The sequence below is a fragment of the Octopus sinensis genome, linkage group LG1, assembly GCF_006345805.1.
Source record: "Octopus sinensis linkage group LG1, ASM634580v1, whole genome shotgun sequence".
NCBI lineage: Eukaryota > Metazoa > Mollusca > Cephalopoda > Octopoda > Octopodidae > Octopus > Octopus sinensis.
The window spans coordinates 72,306,050-72,331,786 of NC_042997.1; the positions used below are offsets into that span (position 1 = coordinate 72,306,050).

Sequence of the window (25,737 nt, forward strand, 5' to 3'; positions counted from 1 at the left end):
AAGGAGATAGTCACAGTGCAACAGATGGACTACTGGAAAAGGCCAAAAGAAATAAGACTCTACTTTCTGAAATGAAGACGCAAAAGATATGCCATGATATAAGACCCTGAATGTTCCAGTAACTAACTTTGGGACTGAATGCTATACCAAACCCTAAACTGGACACCACTCCAACTAGAGCAAGGACTCAATACTGTAAGACCTTAGGGTTTAGGTCTCACAGCCTTCTAATTCCATACCAAAACAACTCAGAGATCTATGAGATATAGATGAGGATGTACTTAAAACCTACTTAGACAAATTTTTTATAAGATATCCACAACACATTAAAAAACATGTACGAAGGTGCTTTGCCCAACTCCTCATTTAACAAAGCCAAACATGAATAGAGGGCTATGGAAATGAAATAACTAATAATGACATCAATGGCAGTGACCACAGCTTTTTTAGTTGAAACAAATGATAGGACAACATCATCATCATCAATTATTGTCCATTTTCCATGCTGGCATGGGATGAATGGTTTGATAGGAGCTGGCAGACTGGAGAGTTGCACCAGACTCCATTGTCTGTCTTATTATTTCTACAGCTGGATGCCCTTCCTAATACCAACTACTTTACAGAGTGTACAGGGTGCTTTTTATGTGGCACCAGTACCAGCAAGGTCACTAAGTAATTTGCAAGACAAAGACCTCTCAGCTGAGAGAGGAAGCGGAACTGAGGGAAATGGCTGTGTGCCAGGTGAGAGGTTACAGTATAATTGAATACAAGAGGGTACCCAAAAGTAACCGGAAATGTTCTCTGTGTGACAAGCCCATCGTAGTTTGAGCTTCTGCTGCTAGAAGCCACTTGTTGTAGCCCTCAGACATCAGTCTGCTGACAGGCGTCTTCCAGTTAGGTCATATTACCACATGGTACATCTTTATTTTGCAGTGCTTCTGTTTGTTGACTTTTGCACTGGCTGAAACGAAAGAACAGCATGCTTCCATGAAATTTTGTTTTTTGCTGGGGAAAATGCTGGCACAGCTTACAAGGTCACTGCTATGAGCAAAACAGAGGTTTACAAGTGGCTTTCATGCTTTAGAAATGGACACTTGTTACTTGAAGACCAACCTCATTCAGGGCAACAGGCAACCTCCCAAACAAATGAAAGAATCATGAAAACTCATGAACTGGTCTTGGAGGACTGTCACTGAACAATTGATGAACTTATTAATATGACTGGTGGGTCCTGGAGCTCCGTCAATAAATTTAGATCAAAGAATTGCGAATGAAAAGAGTTGCAGCAAAATTTGTACCTCACTTGCTCATGGAAGACCAAAAGTAGTCATGACTACTTTCATGAACTGAAAGAACAGTGGGAAGTTGATCCAGACTTTGTTTTCAAAGCTGGTACTACAGAATTTGCAGATGTGGAAGAGGTGAAGAAAAAAATGACGGAGGCATTGAAAAGCATTACTTTGCAAGACTTCCAGCACTGTTTGGAACAGTGGAAAATGCACGTGGACCAATGCATTGCTTCAAATGAAGAATTCTTTGAAGGCGAAAAAAGTGTAAACATGTAAAACTAAGTGAATAAAATAACATTGCAAAATTCAGGTTTGTTTTGAGTACCTCCTCATATAAATTTTTTTATATCTATATAAATAAGACCATCAAGGGTGAATCAAAAAGTAATGCCATATTGTTTAGGACAGGTATAATTACCAACACAGGAACATGTATCATACATCAATATGAAGCTGGTCCTCTGAAGATCACATCCCTATTTCTCAACATAGCCACTGTTTCTCTCAATAACAATGTTCCACCTTTGAATGAGAGCATGTATCCCTGTCCCATAAAATCCTGTTGACTGTTCTTTGAGTCACTTCTTCACTACAGTTTTCACTTCCTCGTCACAAGAATAATGTTTGCCTCTCAAACCCTCTTTCATGGGGCAGCAGTTAGACCTGATAGTCACAATAATCTGTCACCTGGGGAATGTGCTTATGTCTCATTCCTTCCAGAATCATGAATGTAATATGGATTACTTTTTGGTTTTTGGTATGATTAGACTTCAGTTGAAGAAGATGCACTATATGAAACCTTCTAGCAAGCACACAGATGTCACTATAACACATCATCTAGATAAAGAAGAGTTCATCAGGTTACCGAAGGATGCAGAACCCCCACACAAGAGGCACAGACAAGATGGGATTCTCTCAGGGATCCCATCCACAATACTGTACTGAAGTCTTTTGCAAAGAAACAGAACATGAGATAGGACTGGTTTCAAGCAAGCTTACCATTGTCACTGAAGCAAAGCATATTGCATTACTTGAACATAAAATGCTACTCTACCCAAGTAACATTGCAAACCCATAGAACAGCAAATTGCATGGCCCAGAACACAATCAGATGTTGTGTAAATAACTACTGGCTTCAAATTTTGTAAAGGTATTCAATATCATTTGAAATTGAAAACATCTGTAGGATGTATGAAGGGATAAAGAAAACAACAAGCCCAAATATGAGCAAGACAACAGCACTGAAAACAGTAACAGATAAGACCATCAAAGACAAAAGTAAGCAGAAGCAAAGATGGGTAGAACATTACTCCAAGCTCCACACCACAGGAAACACCATCTTGGACATTGTGTTAACCCTTTCGTTACCAACCCGGCTGAAACCGGCTCTGGCTCTGAGTACAAATGCCTTGTTTTCATAAGTTTTGAATTAAAACCTTCCACCAAACCTTAGTCACAATTTATGTTCATAACACTAGCTTAATGATAACCAAGTAATTTTACTAAATTCTTTGTTATATTTAAAGTAATTGAAAGAAACAGAGAGCATCTCAAAATAAATACAGTAACGAAAGGGTTAAACACCATGGAATATCTGCTGGTGATGGAGAAATTAGATATACTACTGATCGCTAAAGAGCTGGTAAAACCACTGACTGTCTTCTCATAGGCAAAGTACCAGCATTAGATGCCATTCCCTTATAGGCCATCTAGTATGCAAAGAGCATCCTGTGTGCAGCCTCCACATAAAACTGTGATAGCACTGAAAAGAAGGAAGAGTTCAATAGAATATGAGAGACTCCAATAGTTACCCTGTACAGGTACAAATGCCCTAAGTAGACAACAGAAATCACTGAAAGTTATACTCCAATGTAGCCTCAGGTCAGAACACTTTACAATTGACATGATCTTCCTTTGATAATAACAAAAAAATATGAGATCAATGACCACCTCTTCTATTTCCCTCTTACAACTACAACACTGTTTCCTCTAAATTTCACTTTCTATCTCTTCTTACTCCAGCTCCTTCATTACTGTATATACAATTCATCCTCTCAGTTTTGTTGTCTTGAATGAATAGATTAGAGAATACACTTTAATCATGTTGGAGACAAGATGTCTTTAGTGCTGGTGCTATAATACAATGCATGCAGTACACCAAGTAAAGTAGCTGGCAGATGGAGACAGGACAACTTCTTCAGTGTTGGTGTCATGATAAAATGCACCCACTAGACTCTTGTAAAATAGTTGAAAGGCTTCTAGCCACAGAAACCTCAGCCCAACAAGGAAGGCAATAACTCCAAATAAGAACTTGCACTGTGAAGACCCCTCACCACCAACTTATGTCAACATGGAAAGCAGCATATAAACCAAATCAGCATAGGAGCTGTTTTAGTACCAATGATGAATTTTATGAATTCAGAGGTTATTCAACTGATATGAAATTACTGTTTTGATTTAAAGGCTTACACTATTTTTTGTTCATTTGTTGAACTTTTGAACTGTCAGAGACTTCATCAGTAAATGGTTTAAATTTTGGATGCATGCAAACTTTCTCCTGTGGACAAGGGCTCCTCACCACTACTCTAAATGGATGCTTCATCACTTGGAAAGAGCATATAAATCTCTCTTAAGCAAAGACATATAGGATAGTGTAGTCAATGGTATAAAATACCTGAAATAAAAGCATGGAATGGTCATAACTAGAAAAGCTGTAGTCATAGCTCTGTTTGATCAGCGTAAACCCAAAGTTATTCAACATCAATAAATGATAATGTTAATCTACAAAATTTATTTAAATTCTTTACTAAGAATTTCATAATTACTGAATCAGAGAGTTTACTTTAATTGCAAATATGGCCAGGAAATAGATAACTTCATCAGTTTTTTTTTGTTTTTTTTTTTGTACTGCTGGACAATATTTAACATTAGAATCCAATATCAGAAGTAAAGGTTCATAGTTGAAATCCCAACAATATGATATATACATATTAAGGTCCTCAAGTATGAGGCTGATAAGAGAAGAAAATGCGAATTAGTATTACAATAACTCATTTCACAAATTTAAATATTAATGACCTCTGTTATACTTTATTAACAAACACTCAGCATAGAAGAAACCTATTTCAAATAAACCAATTTCTGATAAAAGCAGAGGATAAAATGATTTTTAATTTCACAAAATTTAATCCAATACTTAATAGAAAAAAACACATTTGAGGTTCACCATTCATATACAATTTAATTATTTCAAACATAAAATATTTATTTAAGCCAGTAATACTATATGATCCCAATCATTATGCCTATAGTGTATGACAAAGCTTGTTAAGAGACATTTTCTTACCAAGGCATTGTCCTCATTAAATACTGAACATCTCAAAGTTAAACAGAACATTTAATAAAATATATAAATCTACTGACTAGTTTACTGATGAGAACTAGGAAACAAATATTGAAATTCTTATGACTGAATCAAAACAAGAAAAATCTGCCCTAATAAAATGAGAAGTTACTGGTGAGTGAATTAATACCATAAAAGCACTACCTCCTTAAATCAGTCTTCTTTCTGTAGTGGTGATTACATCAGTTTAATTGCCTACATTGCAGGCTAGTTACCTGTGTAGGGGAGCAGTAATTCTAAATTAGGATTTATACTAGTTAGAGAGGAAGTCTGTAGTACTTTCCACATGGCACAACTTCACCTGCGCCTGTTGACACAATAGCATTTAATGCACTCTATGAAGTGGTTAGCAATAGGAGGGACAATCAACCATAGAAAACATGCCCAAGTGGATCATACAAAACATGAACTCTACAAGTTGCATTACAGATTACCTATCTGGGAGAGAAATAAATGCAAATAAAAACAAAAGGTAGATGGGGTGGGATTTAGACCTCATCCTGTGAAACAGCTTTTCTAGTGTCTGTGGCATGACAGCACACACCCAGTCCACACCATATGAAATACACAGTACAAGAATTGACCACTTTTCTGTTGTTGTATGTGTTAGATGATACAGTCAGTGATGACCCATCCACCACATTCTAACATAGAAAGACAGATGCAAAATGATTCAACAGCACAGCTGAATAAAAAAAAAAAATTTAACGGGAAATTTAAACAAAAAAAAAAATAGAAAAACATTTTCACAAACAAACTTGCACCATTAAATGAAAACAAAATTTAGGCCTTTTTTTAAAAAGTTCTAGTTCAGTTGAACTATTTCTGATATTTTTTAACTAAATATAAAGCTAAAATGTGTTTCAAATACAATTAAAGATGCCTTCTTCACACTGATTAGACAAGAACATTTTAATTTGCATGTCTATACAATAGAGTCTCACATTAACTAACAAACAAATGTTAGAACAATAATGTTTTAAAATTATGGGCACCTTTCATTCTGAACTCGACACTCTCAAAATACAGCCAATTTTAAATATTTCAAAAATATCAGTTTATATAACTAAAATAAATGATTTTGTATAAAATGGAATTAACCCTTTCATTAATATTCAACCTGAAACAGCCAAAACTTTTTCTGGTACATATTATCAACATGCCCAAAACCAACCAAAAACAAAAAATTTTATAAATTCAAATGAGAACTATGCGTTTCCCATTACTTACATTCATAAAAACACATGGCTTCACTAAATAAACAATTGCTTGACAATTTTCACTTCTTCTATGTTAGGATTATAATTCATTTCTCGAAAGACATGGTGCTGCTGTAGGTCTTCTACACTTTCTCAACTCTCATGGGAGGATTGTGAAAAAGGTCTATGAAATGCCTATTGATCTTTCCAAAATACTTTCAGTATCACTGATTAAAGTAAATCCATCTTAGGAGAAGAAAAGTGTAGTAGTTGTATGGCAAAGACCAAATATCTGATTTAGCAAGTTGTACATTGCTTTGGAGCAAAGCCACAGCTAGACTCCTTCTGGTCAAGGAACAGATATACAAATTCTTGTGGGTAGGTTGCAGTGATGGTGAAACTAGTGCAGCCATACAACTGGCACAGAAATGGGCTGATAAAGTAATCAAGATGGTCCAGTGTTAGATAAAAATAGCTAAGATAAGACTAACCTTGGATAATCTAACAATGACTTTTACCTCTGCACATATTCCACAATCTGAACTGACAGATGAACAGAAGGGCCAATTCTTTGAGGCCCTTTTGCAGATTACTTTGATGATGAGTGGCAATAACCTTATCATCATGGCTGGTGATTTCAATGGCACTAAGCTCATCTAAGTTCAATCCCAACTGGCCCACCACCCAAAAAAAAAAAAATAATAAAAAAGAAAACAATGTATCTTCAAAGCTATAGTCAGCTGGTTTTCAAGTTATGAGTAAATTTCTAAACAATCCCCTTTTTTATAGATACACTGCAACTGAAAAGAGATCCACAAGAACATTTTTTACACATTTTTAAAGGAGACAAAAAGGAAATGCTTTGTGTGAAGTTCATGCTTTGCCAAGAGTATTTTGGTAACTAAAGTGGAATAACTTTAGGAGTAACACAGAAACATTATGAACAAATAATAGTAATATATTACTGAAAAAAATTTTTTTATTCTTTTATGCGTTTCAGTCCAAAGGCTGTGACCATGCTGTGCCTAATTGAATATAGTAATTCTATTCTAATTAGTTACAAACCTCAGTTTCAGTCAAACTGTGCTTCTGAAATGGTAATAAGAGTTACCATTAATAGCTGAATAGTAATACCAATAAAAAGCATCAACAATAATCACTTTTAAATTAGGAGCAGGTATGGTTAAGTAGTTAAGAAGTTTGCTTCCCAAACACGTCTTACACAAAAAAATGTATTTAAATGAAATATAGACCACAAGAAAATAAAATAAGTTTTGCAATATCATCTAGGATAACAGCTATATTTTTTTTATTTTTAATGGTTCTGAATTACATAAAACTTTGAAATTTAAATGGTGAACAGAAGCAAGAAGATCGTTAGTTCAAACCCCCAAAGATGAAAATGGCTCTCACTCCCAATTTCTTGATTAAGTGTTAAGTGTCAAAAAAAGCCCAAACAATTCATGTACCAATATTAATATTTCCTAGTATTGCATAAGTAAAAGAAAAAAATTATCCTATGTAATATTAACACACCTGTGAAATAGAACTCTAGCCTACATTTCTAGTGCTTATGAAAATGGTGCAAGCTAAAACACAAACAACTTTTAGTATATAATTTCGACTGATATTTGCAATGAAATATGAGATACTTTGTACTTTGCAAGTGAAGAAGCTTTTAAATGTTACGGCATGTTTATGGACAATTATAAACAATTACTATGGAAAGATAAAAGCAAAAAAAAAAAGAACAAAACTATTATCCTTTTCATTTGTATATTTTCTTTTTTGCAACATACAACAGCTGCATGGTTAAAGCAATCTAAATTCATTGAAACAAAAAATATATGCAGTTATTTAATACACCTTACACCAACAAATTTATTTACATCAAAGATATAAATTAGTCAGCAGAACCATTTGAGATCCACTGCAGTATTACTTATCCATTTTATGTATTTATACATATTTCATTTTATATCAGTCTTCACAATGCTGGCACACTAGGTTATACCTTTTATAGCCTTAGCCATCCTATAATAAGTAGGATTAAGCTACAAAACAATAAATGTAATAGAATGGATGGGTCAAGTGTAAAGAGAATCTTTGTGCAAATCAAAGAAACATCCCCTCAGTTGTGTACATCAAAATTTTTTTACAAAGCTTAACTTTCATAATGTCTGATTATCTTTCCTGGTGAGCCTGTGTACACAACAGAGTTTTAAAACAGAATTATTAAGTCAAGCCTCCCACTTCAGAACCAGTTCTAATATTTCAGTTCTGATAAATTGTCAACACTCTCCTATTAATCTTAAGTAACATCTAAACCTGCAGCAATGCTGCCACTACACACATGAACATTATCACAACCAAAAGAAGCCATCTGACAGATGGGCAAAGACTAGCTCACTTTTATTAACATTTAACCAGACATGCTATCTCCTCATTTTGCCTTTTCCATCTTCAATTCATCAAATTCTGCTCCAATGATACTCCAATTAATCAGCTAGTTGAATAGTACACCCACTTTCTTTTGACTAGGCATAAGGCTTCATATTTTTTTTTTTTTTTTCAAAGAATGGAGACATAGAGAGTTGCTAACCACGTACAAAGTTCAAGTAAGTCCCATATCACAGTATTGCTCACATATCTAGCACAGTGCTGCTCTTAAATACATAAACATCCTTAACTAAAAGCATACTATTTGGCTGATTCATAAGGATACACATCTTACATGTGCTATTTCATTTTTTCCATTCTTCTAAAATTGCTCCTGACACTCACATCTAAGGAAGCTGCATACCACTGATACTAATCTCTCCATTTCTACTTATCCTTATTGTACCTCATCCCAAATATTACATTAAATACTTTACCACACAATCCTCTTCAGAGTTGCTCCATTTTTTTTTTTACATAAATCAATTCAACCAGATCGTAGCATTTTTTAAATAAAATAATTAGAGGAGGAGAGACAGAGTCCATGACCACTGCAAAGCTGATGCAGCTCCAATCCAGCTTGAATATCTGCAGGAAAAAGAACTGGGGAATGTGATCCAAATACTTGTAGCAAAGTGACCCCAAGTAGAAACACTGAGGTCCTGCTGCAGGTGTTTAACTAGCAGTGTATTATGTTCTCTTCTCCCAACTAACTAAAACACAATATATACTTAAATATAATAACTGGCATCTGATTTTATGGTGGAAAGCCATCCACTAGTGAATCCAAGAAGTATTTTAACTATCACATAGTTAACTAAAAGCATGCCATTTGGCTGATTCATAAAGATACACATGTCTTAGAAGTGCTATTTCATTTTTTCCATTCTTCTAAAATTGCTCCTGACACTAACCTAACTCCTGTGATCAACACTAAAGCTAACAAGACTATTTCTATGCTACTGTTTTAGATTGGATAGTGTATTTTGGTATAGACAATGCCTAAATATAAATGGGATGGCCATGTTGGGATTTTTTTATCATAGTCTGTCTGAACAAGATTGATATGGAGCTAAACAACAAACACCACTGCCATCACCATCAGAATGAGCAATGATACAAAATCAGATTTGTTGGCAAAATAGCCCTAGCTACAGTATTTTCCTTGCATAATCTCAGAATATGCAACCAGTTCAGTCAGTCACCACTCACATGCAAGTATGACACCCTCTCGGCCCTCCCACCCATGGTCAAGTGGAACATCCAGGATTTGACAACTAGAGAAGTACCTAATTGGTATTCATTATAGCTGAATAGATTGGAGTAACATGAATTCAAGTGCCTTGCTCAAGGACTGAATGCACCACCCAATCCAAAAATTGTCCCATCATGAACTCTTAACAAGGTCTACAAAACCCTTTGAGTAACTTCAAAATGTTTTGGTTCTATTTGTACCTTAGGTTAACTCAAACAGAATAGACAACATCATGAAAGTTAAGTTTTCAGTGTCTGTAAAACTTAAACATAACACTTTAACCCTTTCATTACTAACCCAGCCATACCCGGCCGGAAAGTTTTTTGGTTCATAATACCAACCCGGCTGAGAGAACCTATTGTTATTTAAATGTAAATTTGAACCCAAATCTCGTTGGTACATTCGTTAAAACATGTGATTTCACTTTGTAAATAGTTGGCTTATAGTATCCGACATTGCTTGAAGTGATATTTCAACTCAGTGAATTTTGGGAGATTTTTTTCCACATTTTTTTCAGCATCAATTTTTCTTCAACTTCGAAAATGGATAGGAGTTTCATGTAATCATGCATTGATTCCGAATTTAAAGCTTTTTCAATAGAAAATAGGGAGGAGTGGCTGTGTGGTAAGTAGCTTGCTAACCAACCTCATGGTTCCGGGTTCAGTCCCACTGCGTGGCACCTTGGGCAAGTGTCTTCTGCTATAGCCCCGGGTCGACCAATGCCTTGTGAGTGGATTTGGTAGACGGAAACTGAAAGAAGCCTGTCGTATATATATATATATATACATATATATATATATATATATATATATATATATATATATATATATATGTGTGTGTTTGTGTGTCTGTGTTTGTCCCCCTAGCATTGCTTGACAACCGATGCTGGTGTGTTTACGTCCCTGTCACTTAGCGGTTCGGCTAAAAGAGACCGATAGAATAAGTACTGAGCTTACAAAGAATAAGTCCCGGGGTCGATTTGTTCGACTAAAGGCGGTGCTCCAGCATGGCCGCAGTCAAATGACTGAAACAAGTAAAAGAGTAAAAAGAGAGAGATATTGAGAAAAAGAATGAAATAGGTACTAAAGCACGTGGTGTACAAAATAATGAATAGGATATTTTTTTTATCCGAAAATGAAAGCAGCGATTCTGAAGAAACAAAGCGGCGATGGCGACAGCAAAGACGATTTTACATCGGAATGAAGTAAAAAAATTAAAAAATGTTTTTATTAGCAATTTTTCTGAGGAGATAAAGTTTATCTATAGCCTTTCTTAGGAAGTGAAACCATTAGACTTTTATTTTTTTTAGTATGCTAGTTTGAAGTGATCACTTCGAAAACAAATTTACGCAGATTGTAAACAAACCCAAAATGGGGTATCAAAGTTTGGAAAATTTGTGAAGCAAATACTGGGTACTGTTGTGGATTTAATTTTTATACAGGGAAACTAATGTTAGTCAGCATGGCTTAGGGTACGATGTGGTCTGGAAGTTATTGTTTGAAGCGATCACTGCAGAAACAAACTTACGCAGAATGTAAACAAACACAAAATGGGGGATCAAATTTCGGAACATTGGGTACTGCATGGATTTAGTTTTTATACAGGGAAAATAATGTTAGTCAGCATGGCCTAGGGAACGATGTGGTCTGGAATTTATCACTTCCATACCATAATCAGGGCCGTATATTATTTTTTTACCGATTTCTTTAGTTCGGTCAAACTTTCAGTGGATTCCAGTATTTCAGTTTATTCCACCTTTATGGTACACCTGTTGTGCATTAAATTCAACTGATGATCTAGTGATGTGCACAATTCTTCTTTATCAAAATTTTGTTGCATACCCATTTGAATATTAGCTGATGATTCATTTTCTATGGTGATGTTTAAACAAAATTTTTATATTTTTACCTTTTGCTCAATTTAAAATTTTAATATTTTTACCTTTTGCTCAATTTACCTGGATTTACCTGTAATTAAAGTCACTTTGAGACAAAAGTTATGCAATAGAATTGATTAAGAACCCTTTCTTTAATTATGTTCCAAATATCACATTAATATGTTGATAAGTAAAGAAGTTACAGTTATTTAATGAAACAAGCCTAAATTCATGATTATTTTAGAATTTAATTGAAACTCATGAGGGGTGTATTTTGGTCAGAAATATAGTAACGAAAGGGTTAAGCCTTTTATTACCAACACAACTGAGATTGGTTCAAGATATCTCTTCATATCTAAAACAAAATTCTGACATAGATTTTATTATTGCATTAGTGAATATATACAATTCCATAATAAACAGTATCCAATGTTTTTATGACAGGAATTTAGTGTTCAAATATTACGGATATTTATTCACCATATTTGTTTCACCTTACATATACAGTGACCAGCGATGTGTAACAACATCTGATAGTCTGGTTGGTCATGCGAACACTATATATATATATATATATACATACACGCACGCACACATTCATACTCGTTCAATCCTTTCTACAACATTGTACCTTTTTGTAAAATGGATACCAGCTTTAGTTTCTGTAGTAGCAATTCTGAATCAGGATTTCAAAGTTAGATTAAACAGTTGCAAATGAAAGAGCCAATAAGCTTGATAACCACATGAACTCCAAATTGGAATAGTTCTGATTTTGGCAGATGAATTGGCTCTGATATTGATAGTGAAAAAGTGAAAGTGAGAATGCTATAATTCTGATTATCAAGTAAAGTAAAACATTGAAAAACCACTCTCTTCAAAATCTTTCAGAAGAACTGGACCAAATCACTGAACTCTGAATAAACCAAAAGCCACTGACTATTTCCTTTTATTTATGCAGAGTTAGTTATTCTAGGGCAAACCAATATGCAGAATAAAAACAAGGAAAGAAAAGGGCACTTATGGATTCCTATATGATAATTTAGTCATAAACATAATAATAACATATTGGTGACCCCTATATTTCAAGTATGACACAAACAGGATTTTAAAAGCTTATTTTCTTAAATATGACCCTAGCAGTCCTAAGTCTTATTTTAAGTCCCCTTCTGGACACTATATAAAGGACATTTAAGTCCTATTATAAACCACAGAATATATAAACCATAGGCAAAATAACAATAAAATATTAAGGGTGAATACATTGCTGTTAAAATGTGCCCAAATGGGTAGTAAAAGTATGGAAGGCATAGGCATTATTACTGCAAAACAAACAAAAATAACTTTTTAACAACTTTTTAGTTTTCACACTTGTAGAGGACTTAGAAGATGTGACAACATACAGTGTGATAGGTAAATTTTCACCATCTTATATTTTTAATTTCACACATGGGCATTGTTTGTTTCTGATTTTGTAGACTACACAGTATTGTAGAGTCAGTCAGGCACTGTCTGTGAGAAGAACAGCACCATGATGCAATTCACTCTGTCAGAAATTTGGAAACGACATGCTGTACTGCTTGGCATTCATGCTGGAAGCTCCAATATGAATATTTCAGAGTGATTGGGTGTCAATCTGAAGACAGTGCAGAGGATTCAGAAAGAGTTGGATGAGTCTAATGGTAATTACAAAGATACAGCAACTTGGAAAACTCACTCTGATCATTCTGATAAGAAAAGAACTCCTGAGTTTGTTGGTGAGATACAGACCATGGATTGACTATGAGCCTTCCAACCCCAAAACATGTACTAAGAGTGATGAAAATAAAACATCCAGTCAACATCATGGTGTTTGGAGTGATCACAAGTGATGGCAATGTTATGCCTCCATTCATTGCTCCACACAGCCTCAGACTCTTCATGTAGTAAACTAAGCCTGAACAAGATGGCTTTCTGTTACACGCTTGAAAAACTTAAAGTTGCATGGAGTCAAATGAAACTGTTTTAAATAATAATACATGTAACTCCTGCTAAATGTGTTAAGTACCTTTTTCATTCATATATCCACACAGTCACATCAACTTCAGTGCTCAAATAGTACTTTATTTTACTGTCCCTGAAAGGATGAAAGGCAAAATCAACCACAGTAGAATTTGAACTCAGAATATTAAGAGCCAGAAGAAATGCTGCTAAGCATTTTGTTAGCTCGCTGCCTTAATAATAATATCTAACACAGATATAAAGCCAAAAAGTTTTGAGGATAAATACAATTGATTTGATTGCCTCCAGTACTTGACTCATACTTATTCTATTAATCTCAGAAGGATGAAAGCAATCAACTCCAACAGAATTTGAACTCAGAATATAAAAGAATGAGACTAAACACAATGCACCTTGTTCAACGTTGTTAATTCTACTATTTATTCTCACAAGGGATCAGTTGATTCTATGAAGCCCAGCATTTGACCTGTACTTCATCAATCTCATGAAAGATGAATGGTAAAATTAATCTCTGCAGGATTTAAACTCACAATGTAAAGAACCAGAACAAATACTACGAGGTATTTAGTGTAGCAATCCAATAATTCTTTCTTTCAACCATCCACTTATTCTGCCCAATATTCCTGGGAGAGTGGTAATAGGGGATAGAGTCCTCAGGGAGCTTCCTCTATAGAATCCTATCAGAAGCAACTGTCATAAACCTTTCAGGCTGGATTCCTAAGCATGACTATGGATATTATCCAACAATCTTATTCATAGTTGACCTCTAAGTGTCCAATCAGTTGGCTCAGTTTGAAGAGTCTGTCATGCAATTCTTTCCTTTGACACTCTAATGGCATATTCATAGTATGGGAGCAGTGATCCCTCAATGCAGAGTAATAGCTTGGCCTGGGGAGACTCTCTGATCACTACGATACACTCCCTATCAAGTAATGTTATTCCAGAGATCCTGTCACATGTATTCTTAATTGCATGTTTTCAATCATTACCCAACATTCAGAGCCATAGGTGAAGATAGGCATGAAAAACAAATTGAAGAGAACAAGTTTGGCTTTTTTTAATCAATCTTTCCTTTTCTGAGGATAGAATTCTGAAGCTGGTCCACTACTGTGCCAACACCTGCAATTCTAGCATCAAGTTCAGCTTCCTGCTTCCCATCAATCATAAATACAGCTCAGAGATTCTTAAGCTTCTGGGAAGACTTTCTTGAGAGGAACAATGTATCAGTCTTCACAACACTACCACTAATCCATTCGGTGCATGCTGGAGATCACCTTCAGATGAGCCAGGTAGTACCATGTTGTCCACAAATATCAGCTGACCAATCACTGATTGTGATACCACTTCTACAACAGTTGTGCATATCAATCAAATTTATAAAAGTTATAAAAAGAAGAGGCAACAATATGTCCTTCTACTGATGTCCAACATCCATATTGAAAGGTTTCAACTTAGCACCACTTAAACACAAACATTCATAACAATGAATGGAGGCATAACATTGCCATCACTTGTGATCACTCCAAACACCATAGAGACTTCATGGCAAACCAAAAGTTGACCACTAATCTCAAACTTTTGCAGAATTAGAACTCAGAACATGAAGACAACATAGTTACATACTATTTTTCAAGGTCTGCAAAGCAAGCATACACCTCTTGGAGATATTTCCACAATTTCTCAAAGGCCTACTGAAGATTAAATCATTTGGTTGGTTGTGCTGCATCCAGGAAAGCCACATTGTTCTTCAGTTGGTTTGAGCTTGAAAATTTCACATTTTTCTTCAAGACACCTAGTGTAGATGTTACTAGAAAGGCTCAGCAAGGAGATGCCTCTCTAATTAAAAAAACTCTCTCATGTTTCCCTTTTTAAAAATTGTGATTATTGCTCTGGAAAGCAATTGCTTTGGTGTCTCTCCAGACCAAGTCATCCAGAATACACAAATCAGCCTGAGAAAAATTTCTCTATTTAAAGCTTTTAACATCTCAGGCTAAATTTCATCCTCCCCAATGGCTTTGCCATATTTGAGCCTGCCAAATAATAATAATAATAATAATAATGATAATGATAATAATGTGTCAGGATTATAAAATCAAATCTGCTGACAAATGGTACAAGCACCACCCTAAGGCTCTAACTGAGGGAGAAAATATTATGATTCTTAGGGACTTTTCAGTATGTAGAGAATAGACCATCACAGCAAATAAACCAGATATTGTTGTGAAAGACCAAAACAATAAAGTCTGTTTATTATTGATTGACACAAGCATATCCTGTGACCATAATATCTTGGCAAAAGAATTTAAGCTCAGAAAATATATAGATTTGCTAATTGAAATCAAAAAGCTGTGGCATTTCAAGACAGTTACAATACCAGTGATTGTAGGAGCACTTGAAATGATCAAAAAAGGAACTGAAAATTATTTAAGAATGATTCCTAGCTTACCACCCTTGTAATAAGTGCAGAAGATTGTCTTAACTGGTTCATCACACATACTGAGAAGAGCCCTGTCACTGTGAATTTTATTTCCTTTTTTTTCCCTTTATTTTTTTGTTTACTTAATTTTTTATTTCTTCCTTTTTCTGTCTTTCTTCCCCTTTTTCTCTGTCACATGACTTTGTAAATGAAGAATCTGGTGTGTTTATTTTAATGGCCTACCAATGTATACAGTGAGTTTCCCTGCCCTAGGTGTCAGGAAGACATTCAGCAATAAATGGAAACAGAATTGAATGAAGATAATAATAATAATAATTTCAAATTTTGGCAAAAGGCCAGCAGTTTCAGGGGAGAGAGTAAGTTGATTACACCGACCCCAGTACTCAGCTGGTACTTATATTATCAACCCCAAAAGGATAAAAGGCAAAGTCAGCCTTGGCACAATTAGAAACCAGAACATGAAGACAGATGAAATACCACTAAGCATTTCGCCTGGAATGCTAACAGTTCTACCAACTTGCTGCCTTAGCAGCAGCAGTAGTAGTAATCTGTTCTACTAAGGTCACAAATTTTGGGAGGAAGGCTACTCAATTACATTGACCCCAGTGCTCAACTGGTACTTATTTTGTCAATTCCAGAAGGATGAAAGGCAAAGTCAACCTCAGCAGAATTTGAACTTGGAATGTAAAAACAGATGAAATACCACTAAGCATTTTGTCCAGCATGGTGATGATTTTGCCAGTTTGCTGCCTTATAATGAGCGTTATGTCCATCTGTTCCCTCTTCATGATCAAATAGCTGGACTAGTGGTCATGATGTTTTTCAGGATTACAAAGGAGGTGATCAGGAAGGATTTTAGTGAAAAAATGTGAACAAGTATGATATTTAGTGGATATTGAGTTTTGTATTAATAAATCACATTTGATTTTTTTTTTTTTGTTAAAATTCCGGCAATGAGGATTAACTATGAACTTCCCCCATGTATAGTTCGTGAATTTAGAAGGTTTGAATTTGCAATACTATCTCTTTATTTCCCATCGTAGATGGGCAGATTTGCTATCTTACTATAATGGGCATTATGTCTGTCTCTTTGTCTGTTCCCTCTTCACGACCAGACGGCTGGACCTATGGTTACAATATTTTTCAGGATTATGAAGGAGATTGTCAGGAAGGTTTTTTGCATTAAAAAATCAGAAAATATGATTATTTCATGGACATCGATTTTTGAATTGATAAAGCACCTTCACATTTTTATTAAAAATTCACTGAACACGAGTTAACTCTGAATTTTCATCATATAGTTCGTGGCCCCATCATAGATACAAAGGGGGTTGTGAAAACAGTTAACAGTAAAGATAAAATAGAAAAAGTATGTGCCAGTATATAGTGTGTGTGATTATTTAGTGGTTATTGAAGTATTTCAGTCATATTATCCAATTGTCATTAAGATTATTATTACTAGCAAATCTACACATCTACAATGGAGGTATAAAATTAGGAACGGAAGTCATAACAGCAGTATGTATTGAGAAATGTGTAAATGGACTTGATAGATTACTGGGTGATGTCTTAGAGGATTTGAAATGGCTAATCGAAGCAGCTGTTGTTTACATTTCAGTTTTGTCAATCAAAATAACCCATGGTACCAGAACATCCAGACATTATTTACATAGAACAGCAAGAGGTAAGTTTGATCTTTTGCAACCCTAAAGATTCTGCTTGCACATTCACAGCAAACAAAGCACAGGGCCAGACTTTAGATTGTGTAGGCGTATTTTTATACAGATGTTTACACATGGTCGATTACCCACTCCTATGTTTACACAGTTATATGTTGCTATGAGTAGAGCAATGAACTCCAGTAATTTGGAAATTAGTGTTAACCAAACAGAAAATATCATCTACAAAGAAGTTTTGTAATCATATTGAAGTTATTGAAAGGAATATGATTTATAATTTAAATAAAGAAATTTGTGAACTTTAAATGTATAAGAGTATAAACAAGCATAAAATAGTGTAAACAACTAAAATAAAAGTATATCTAAATAACATTGTTTTTCTTAATACTTTTTATGTAGTAGTCAAAGGAACCTCTTGTTTTCATTAAGAGTGGTCCACAACCATTCATGATACAGAGGCTAGGAGCCTGTTTCAGTTCAGTTCATCATCACATGTCACTTAGTCACAAACTCATGCCATGTAGCTGCAATAGAATGCTGTATCACCAACAATAATGTGATTTCTCTAAGACATCACCCAGTAATCTACCAAGTCCATTTACACATTTCTCAATACATACTGCTGTTATGACTTCCCTCCCTAATTTTATGCCTCCATCGTAGATAGGTAGATTTGCTAGTAATAATAATCTTAATAACAATTGGATCATATGACACAAGTCTAAACTCCCATATGAGAAGAAATAGTAGGTTGCATAAGCCTACCAAAATAGCAGAAAACATAGATATTACCATTCTTTGGAACTTTAGTAGTCAAACCAATCATGCTATACAGGATAATAGATCAGATATTGTGAAAAAAATTGCATTCGCAGAACGTGTCCACTCCAGATAAGTAACACGTCAATAAAAACATTTGAAAAGTTAAGATAATAATGACCTTGAAACAGAGGTTTCAAAAATGTAGCATCAGAGAACAGCAATTGTACCTGTGATCATTGGCAATTTGGGAAGAATACCAAGACGCATCCTTAAACTCTAAAGTCAAATATCAGGAAACCCAAAAGTATCAGAACTGCAAAAATTGTTCTCATGAGCACTGCCCACATCCCAAGGAAAACATTGTGAACTTGAAAATACCCGATTCTCTTAAAACTCTTTCAAAACTGAAATATTTCAAATACAACAGAATCTTAGTTTGCAGATTCTGCTCTCCTTCCAGTACGATGTATCACTACTAATCATAACACCCATAGTAAAACAACCAGCTTAATGTTGTTCTATATTTAAACAAATCCTTTCTGCTATAGGCACATGACCTGAAGTAGCAAGTCAATTACATCAATACCAGTACTTGACTAATACTTAATTTATCAACCCTGAAAGGATGAAATGCAAAGTCAACCATGGCAGAATTTGAACTCAGAACCTAAAGACAGATGAAATGCCACTATACATTTTGTCTGGCGTACTTATAATTCCATCAGTTCACTGCCTTAACCATAATAATAATTTCTAACATCTGCAGAAAGCCAAAAATTCGGAGGAGATGGGAGTAATTTAAGAAGGAAAGGCAAAGGGTTTGGAATCAGAATTCAAAGACCTGGAACAAATATTGTAAAGTATTATTTGGCCCAGTATTCTAATGATTCTCTTAAATAACGATAGTTGCTTCTAACATAGACACAATGGCTACAAATATTGGGGTAGGAAGTTCCTCGATTAAACTGACTTCAATATTTGACAGGTACTTACATCCACAAACACACATTTGGATTACCTAAGTAAATAAAGTATTAGAAATAAATCAGAAAGCAATGAAAGTGCAAAAATCACAGAACTTAAACAGCAAAATATTTATAAACACAATTATATATGTGCAGAGAGAAAATTGAGTGTGATTCTCTCACATGTACAAAGCCTCACATTGACAAATTATGGGAAATAAGATCAAATGGTTGCCATAAGGCTTTCAGAGGTATTTCATGAAATAACCTCATCCTGAAACTGAAACCATCTCAAGGAATCAACTCATTAGAAACTGGCCTCCACTCTCCCAGTTAAAACTGTGTGTGTGTGTGTATGCGAACGTATGCATACATGTGCAGACATGGCTGTATGGTTAAGACATTTGCTTTCTAGCAACATGGTTTCAAGATCAGTCCCGGCACATAGAACCTTAGGCAAGTTTCTTCTACTATAGCTCTAAGCCATTGAAATCTTTATCAATGGATCTGGTAGATGGAAGCTGAGATACACACACATACATTCATGTTTGTGTGTGTGTAAGACTATTCATGCTAAATTATAATAAATACAATTTAACATTAAACTGAAGAATTACTCAATACTTTTTGTAGAGTACATAATTATATTTATACAATAACAGGAGTGACAATAACTTCAAAGTTTTGACCTTCTAGCCTTTGTCAGACTGTGATGAAGGCAAGCAGGCTAAAACTTCAGTCAATGTTACTCTCTTCTTGTCAAAATATAATATATACATATATATGTGTAAGTGTGTATGTGTTTGTCTCTCCTTGTCTTGACATCACATGATCGCTGCAAATGAATGTCATTCAATTTCTATATTCTGTGAAAGCTTGTCTGGCCACGGTATCGGGAAGTAACTGGCCATAAAAAAGACTGTCTTAATAAACTCCATCCAGCCTATGGAAAAGTGTAGTTAAAATGTATGCTTAGCAACCAGATTTAGTTCCACTTTGCAACACCCATGAACACGTGTTTTCTATGATAGCTCCAAGTTGCCCAAAGCCTTGTGAGTGGATTTGATAGACAGAAACTGAAAGGAACCCAATCGTGTGTGTGTGTGTGCTAATGTGCATGTGTATGTATCTATTTGTCTTCCCATCACCATCATAGAAGTTGTGCATGGATTTGATAGATAGAAATTGAAAGAACCCCCATTGTGTGTGTGTGTGTGTGCACGCGCACGTGTTTATGGGTCTACTTATCTTCCTGTCACCATCATAAAAGTTGTGTCATTCATTTGTTCTTCACTGAAAATATTTCTAGTCATGCTGTTTGTGTAAAGCTAAGGGGGAAATATTACTTTGCTTAAAAGCAGATGAGGGCTGGTTACAAGGAGAGTTTGATTTAGATGAATTTCATCAAAATCATGGAAACATCAGAAACCAGAATCAGTTGTCAAACTTATGATTTAAGTTGTTCCAAACATTTTGCCTGGCACAATTCATTTTGAACCACTTTATCCACTGTCTTTCTTGGCTAAAATGGTAATTTGATTTAGGGGACATTTGGCTGCTATCTCTAGCATATTAAGCTTACATGAAGTAATTCCCATTGATTCACGTCTATTAATTTGTTGCACAAAAAATAGGATATCTTGATTTTTTTTTTTAATGTCGTTTTTTAAACTGCTTAAATTAAACATAAGTGAAATCATATATATATAAAGTTAATTCTTTAACACCCACTTTTCTGTGATTGCAAGATATAAATGAAATAAATGAGGTAAAAACTTATTGTTTGAAATTTACGTTAGGTGAATGCATTTTTCTCCAAGTTTGCGGTAACTTGTTTAAATTCTGTTTTTATATTTAAAATAAAATAACAGTGCTCAAAGCAATATCAGGCCTCACAAGACTGGGTTGCAGGTTAATAGTTGACAGAAAACACAGGAAAAAAGATGTAATGGGAGAATCCAAGGAGCCAAGAAAATGCAACAGATATAGTGAGAGAAGAAGAGGCTAAAAGAGGTATGTTTAGATGGGTGCTGTATATAATTAGTCAATTAAGAAAAGTAGAGACAAAGGGAGGAGACAAAGAGGTTAGTACAACTTATACACCAAAATTATCTATTCATAATTGTCTTTATTCACAAAAGAATTGAAACAGTTCCAAACCAAACAAAATTGTAAATACTATGAGAGGTTTCTTTTCAGAGCCTCATCTTATAGATATTTCATCAACTGAAAACTACTTCTTTCAGAAGTTACTACATACTTAGATCAAAATACTGATTACATAAAGTAATCATGTATGCATAAAGTAGCAAGGCTGGCATGAAAGTGTATTCTGAAAAAGTGTCAATGAACACCAATAAGCATTCAGATCATAACTATTTTATGTAAATTGCAACCAAAAAAACAAAAAAAAATTTTTTTATGGATTTTAATACTGTCTTCTTGACAAGTTTAATCATTCCAAGTTGATAAACTTTGTTTTAAAAGAAACCAGCTAATTATTAACAGTACAGAGTTTGTTGTATTTTGCACCCATCTAAGAGTTTGTTGTATTATACCTGTCTTTAGGCATTTTAGTAAATAAACTTGTTTGAACTGAAATCCATTAGTTATGATTTTAAAGCAGTACCTTTGGGATAGGTACAAAATCACATTTGCAGGGAGTTGAAATAAGTGATAATGTTTATGCTACCCTTAAAAACAATTTGTAGCATAGATGAAATAGTTTTAACTGTGAATCTAAACCATGTCACAAACTAGTTGGAGCTTAACATGTGCTCAACAGATCACAAGATTTCAACATACTTATACAAATTTCATTTTATGAGGCCCACTCACAGTATAAGGACAAATCCAAATGTTTTTTTTTCAAACTTACTTTATAAAACGTCATATTGAGAAAATTATTTAGGTCCTTGATTAACATGAGATTAAACACATTAGCTTTTTTTATTTTTATTAAATCTATTATTTCACATCAATAATTTATAAACAATGGCATTATTTCTATTACAAAAAATATTGAAGGAAAGAATGTAAGAGAAAGAAATGAACCATTTTATTTGTAAGACTGAATAAAAAATCAAAAGTGCCATCTCACTACCACACATATGTGTTTACCACGTACATTTGAGAACATAAACTGTCCCACCTTTCGATATTACATTCCATTCTTATAGAATGATTCCCATTTCCTTTTGAGTTAGGTAGTATTTTACAGAAAAGAAAATAAGCAGCATATCTTTTGAAAGAAGCAATTAAAATTTATATATATATATATATGATTCATGCTGTTGAGAGCCATAACCAAAAAATCTCATTACCAAACAAAAAGTTGTTAGAATTTAATACATGACAAAGGTTTAGTAATTTACTTTGGAAAAAAATCAAAAATGCAAATGATTCTTATTTTTAATACTGACATCTTTTGGCTTGGCATAAGGCCAATTTTTGTGAAGAATAGCATGGTCAACTAAACTGATTGTAATATACCACCAGTTCTGTTGAATCAATCCTGGTGGACAATTTAGACATAACTGAATAACCTTGTCCAGTGTAGTACAATCAGTTGAAAAAAAAAAGAACTGAAGTCATTTTAAAAAATTATTTCAAGGTCTACATTTTACAATTCCTTTTCTCTGTAACTTTGTAATCAATTTCTCTGAAATTCATGAGAAACATTAAATATATGAAGCTTGTTTCCCTAGAATCAGTAGGGATCAACACAAACTGATGAGCATGTGTGCATTGGTTTAAAATACAGAATACATAGTCTTTATTCTTTCAACATATCTGTCAATTATCTGCTACCAATCAGTCTTTTCTGATAATAGAAACAGGATTCAGAGATCAATGATTCTGAATGGGTTAGAGATAGATGATCAAGAACCCTATGATAGCAAAAATTACTTCTCATCAAATCCAGCTGATTTTTTTTATTAATTTATTCTTTCGTTTTACTTTCTTTTTTTTTTAATTATTTCTTGCGCACACACCCACAAGTCTATCACACAAGCATGAAATGATGGACAAAGATGACCGATATTTACTTGTGGATTTCAAGGTGACAACAGCAACCAATGTTACTGAAAAAACAAATGAAAACCTTTTTAGTTCAACAACTGTTAAAATAAAAAAATGTTTAAAATAATATTGAATCTGAAATATGAGTTAGTAGAGTTAGAAGGAACAAAAGCAACAGAAAGCTGAATTGAAAAAAATAAAGGAAGAAAACAGAAAAGAAAAGAAAACAACAACTGTCAGGCCATGGAAGAAAGAAATGCAAACAAGGATACAGACTCAACAAAAGCAAGTAAGTAGAGAGAAGAGGAATGAAAATATAAACCTTCAGAGAAAAGTAAACCCACCACCCTTAAATATACAAACTGAACTGAAACAGGTGATGATAACAATTTAGTTCACTGACAAGCAAGCACAAATTTTTAAACAACAAAACATTCTTTCTAAAAAGAGGGGTTATGTACAATTTCAGTCTTCTTTGGTTCATTACTGTATTTTCCATTACCAATACATATAAGAATTTTCACCCAGTATAAAAATTATCACCCATTTACAATACATACATGTATGTATGTCTGGTAGACGCACAATATAAAAGAGTTGCTTTGATGCAGGTCCGAGGAAATGTCACTGTGATGCCTAAAACATCAAACATTATGTAGGACAAGAGGAAAGACTGCGCTACAAAGCTTTTGAACAAACTCAAGCATCCCCTCCAACCAAACATGCTTTGATTTTTCTCAGATGACAAAAATTTCTGCCAGGATCAGATGGTGAACACACAGAACAACCATTGGCTTGCTGTGTCCCCAAAACATGTACTAAGAGTGATAAAAATCAAACATTCAGTCAACATCATGGTGTTTGGAGTGATCACTAGTGATGGCAACGTTATGCATGCATTGATCTTTCCACACAGCCACACACTCAACACGGAGTGCTGGAGGAGGCAGTGCTGCCCTGGGTCAAGAGGGTAGCTGCTATGTCTGGCAACAGGACTCAGCACCATCCCACACAAGCAGGAGAACCCAGTCACAGCTGTCAGACAATTTCTGCGACCACATCACCCCTAACATCTAGCCACCTAACTCCCCAGGCTGCAACCCCCCTTAATTATTATGTGTGGGGTGCAGTTGAGTGAGAGACCAACAAAACTCCTTGTAACAACAAAGATGAATTGAAGGAGAGGATTATGGCAGCATTCACCAACTTAAACAAAGAGACCATCCAGAAGAGTTACAGGAGATTCCGAAGTTGTCTGGAGTCCATAGTTGAAGCCAATGGTGATTTTAATGAATAAATTTACTCTTTAGTATTTCAAGATACTTTTATGTAATTTTGCTAAATATATCTGTTAAAATGAAATGTCAGTGTTATTTTCATTTTTGCATAATTTAGACAATTTATTCACCACACCTTGTGTATACACACACACGTGTAAGTAGGGAAAAGAATGAAAAAGGCACTCAACACATTTAGCAGGAGTTACATGTATTATTATTTAAAACAGTTTCATTTGAATCCATGTAACTTTAAGTTTCACAGGCCTGTAACAGAAAGCCATCTTCAAGCTTAGTTTACTAAATGAAGAAACACAAGAAGTCAGGATGACTACTGAAAAATGGGCTGCTATCGGTGAAGGTGAGACACAAGGCCTTCTTGGAGATAAGTTCAGCAATACTGGGACCCTAGGTTCATTAGAAAGGAGAATTCCTTGGATCATGTGGCTGGACAAAAAGCTGACAATGTTTTGGAGTCTGGGAAACTCCTGTCCAGCCATGTGACCCAAGGAATTCTCCTTCCTAATGAACTTGGTGTCACTGTATTACTAAACTTACCTCTAAGAAGACCATGTGTCTCAACTTGACCAATAGCAACCCATTTTCCAGTAGCCATCTTGAACTTCTTGTGTTTCTGCATTTGGTAGTTTAAGCCCAAACAAAGCAAGTCTCCATTACAAGCGCATGAAATTTTAGGCTGCATGGAGCCAAATCAATTTGTTTTAAATAATATATGTACAGATATATATATATATATATATATATATATATACATATATACACACACGCATATACATTATATACACACACATTATACACACATACACACACACACACACACATTCATTCCCATCAACATTCTTCTTTTGCAATATCCTGCCACTTACATTATGACATTCGAACCTCAAGGGCACTTGCAACCATCTATATCTCTCTCTTCCTTTACTTTCATTTATATTCTCTTGTAAGTGTGCCCAGCAATTTGCAGCCATCTCTATCCTGCTGTCTCCCATTATCTCTCTCCTTCTCCTGTTCTTCCTTTAGGTTGGGTAACCACGCTTCTGTCTTCATTCCTGATCTTTCTCGCTCTCCAGTCAGGTAACCTTGTATCTCCTCTACAACAAGACATGTTTTG

General features: G+C 34.7%; 1 protein-coding gene across 4 annotated transcripts in view; it reads right to left on the reverse strand.

Annotated features, from left to right (window-relative positions):
- Nucleotides 1–25,737, reverse strand: part of LOC115210446 (COP9 signalosome complex subunit 1) — a 138,498-nt gene that overhangs the window by 13,159 nt on the left and 99,602 nt on the right. Inside the window, exon 14 of one of the 4 annotated variants that reach the window (XM_029779063.2) lies at nucleotides 23,352–23,387. The exons of the other annotated variants lie outside the window; for them this stretch is intronic. Within the exon in view, the coding sequence (XP_029634923.1) occupies nucleotides 23,385–23,387 (3 nt within the window). The 3' untranslated portion in view covers nucleotides 23,352–23,384. The remainder of the gene's footprint in view (nucleotides 1–23,351; nucleotides 23,388–25,737) is intronic. 4 annotated transcript variants of the gene reach the window in all.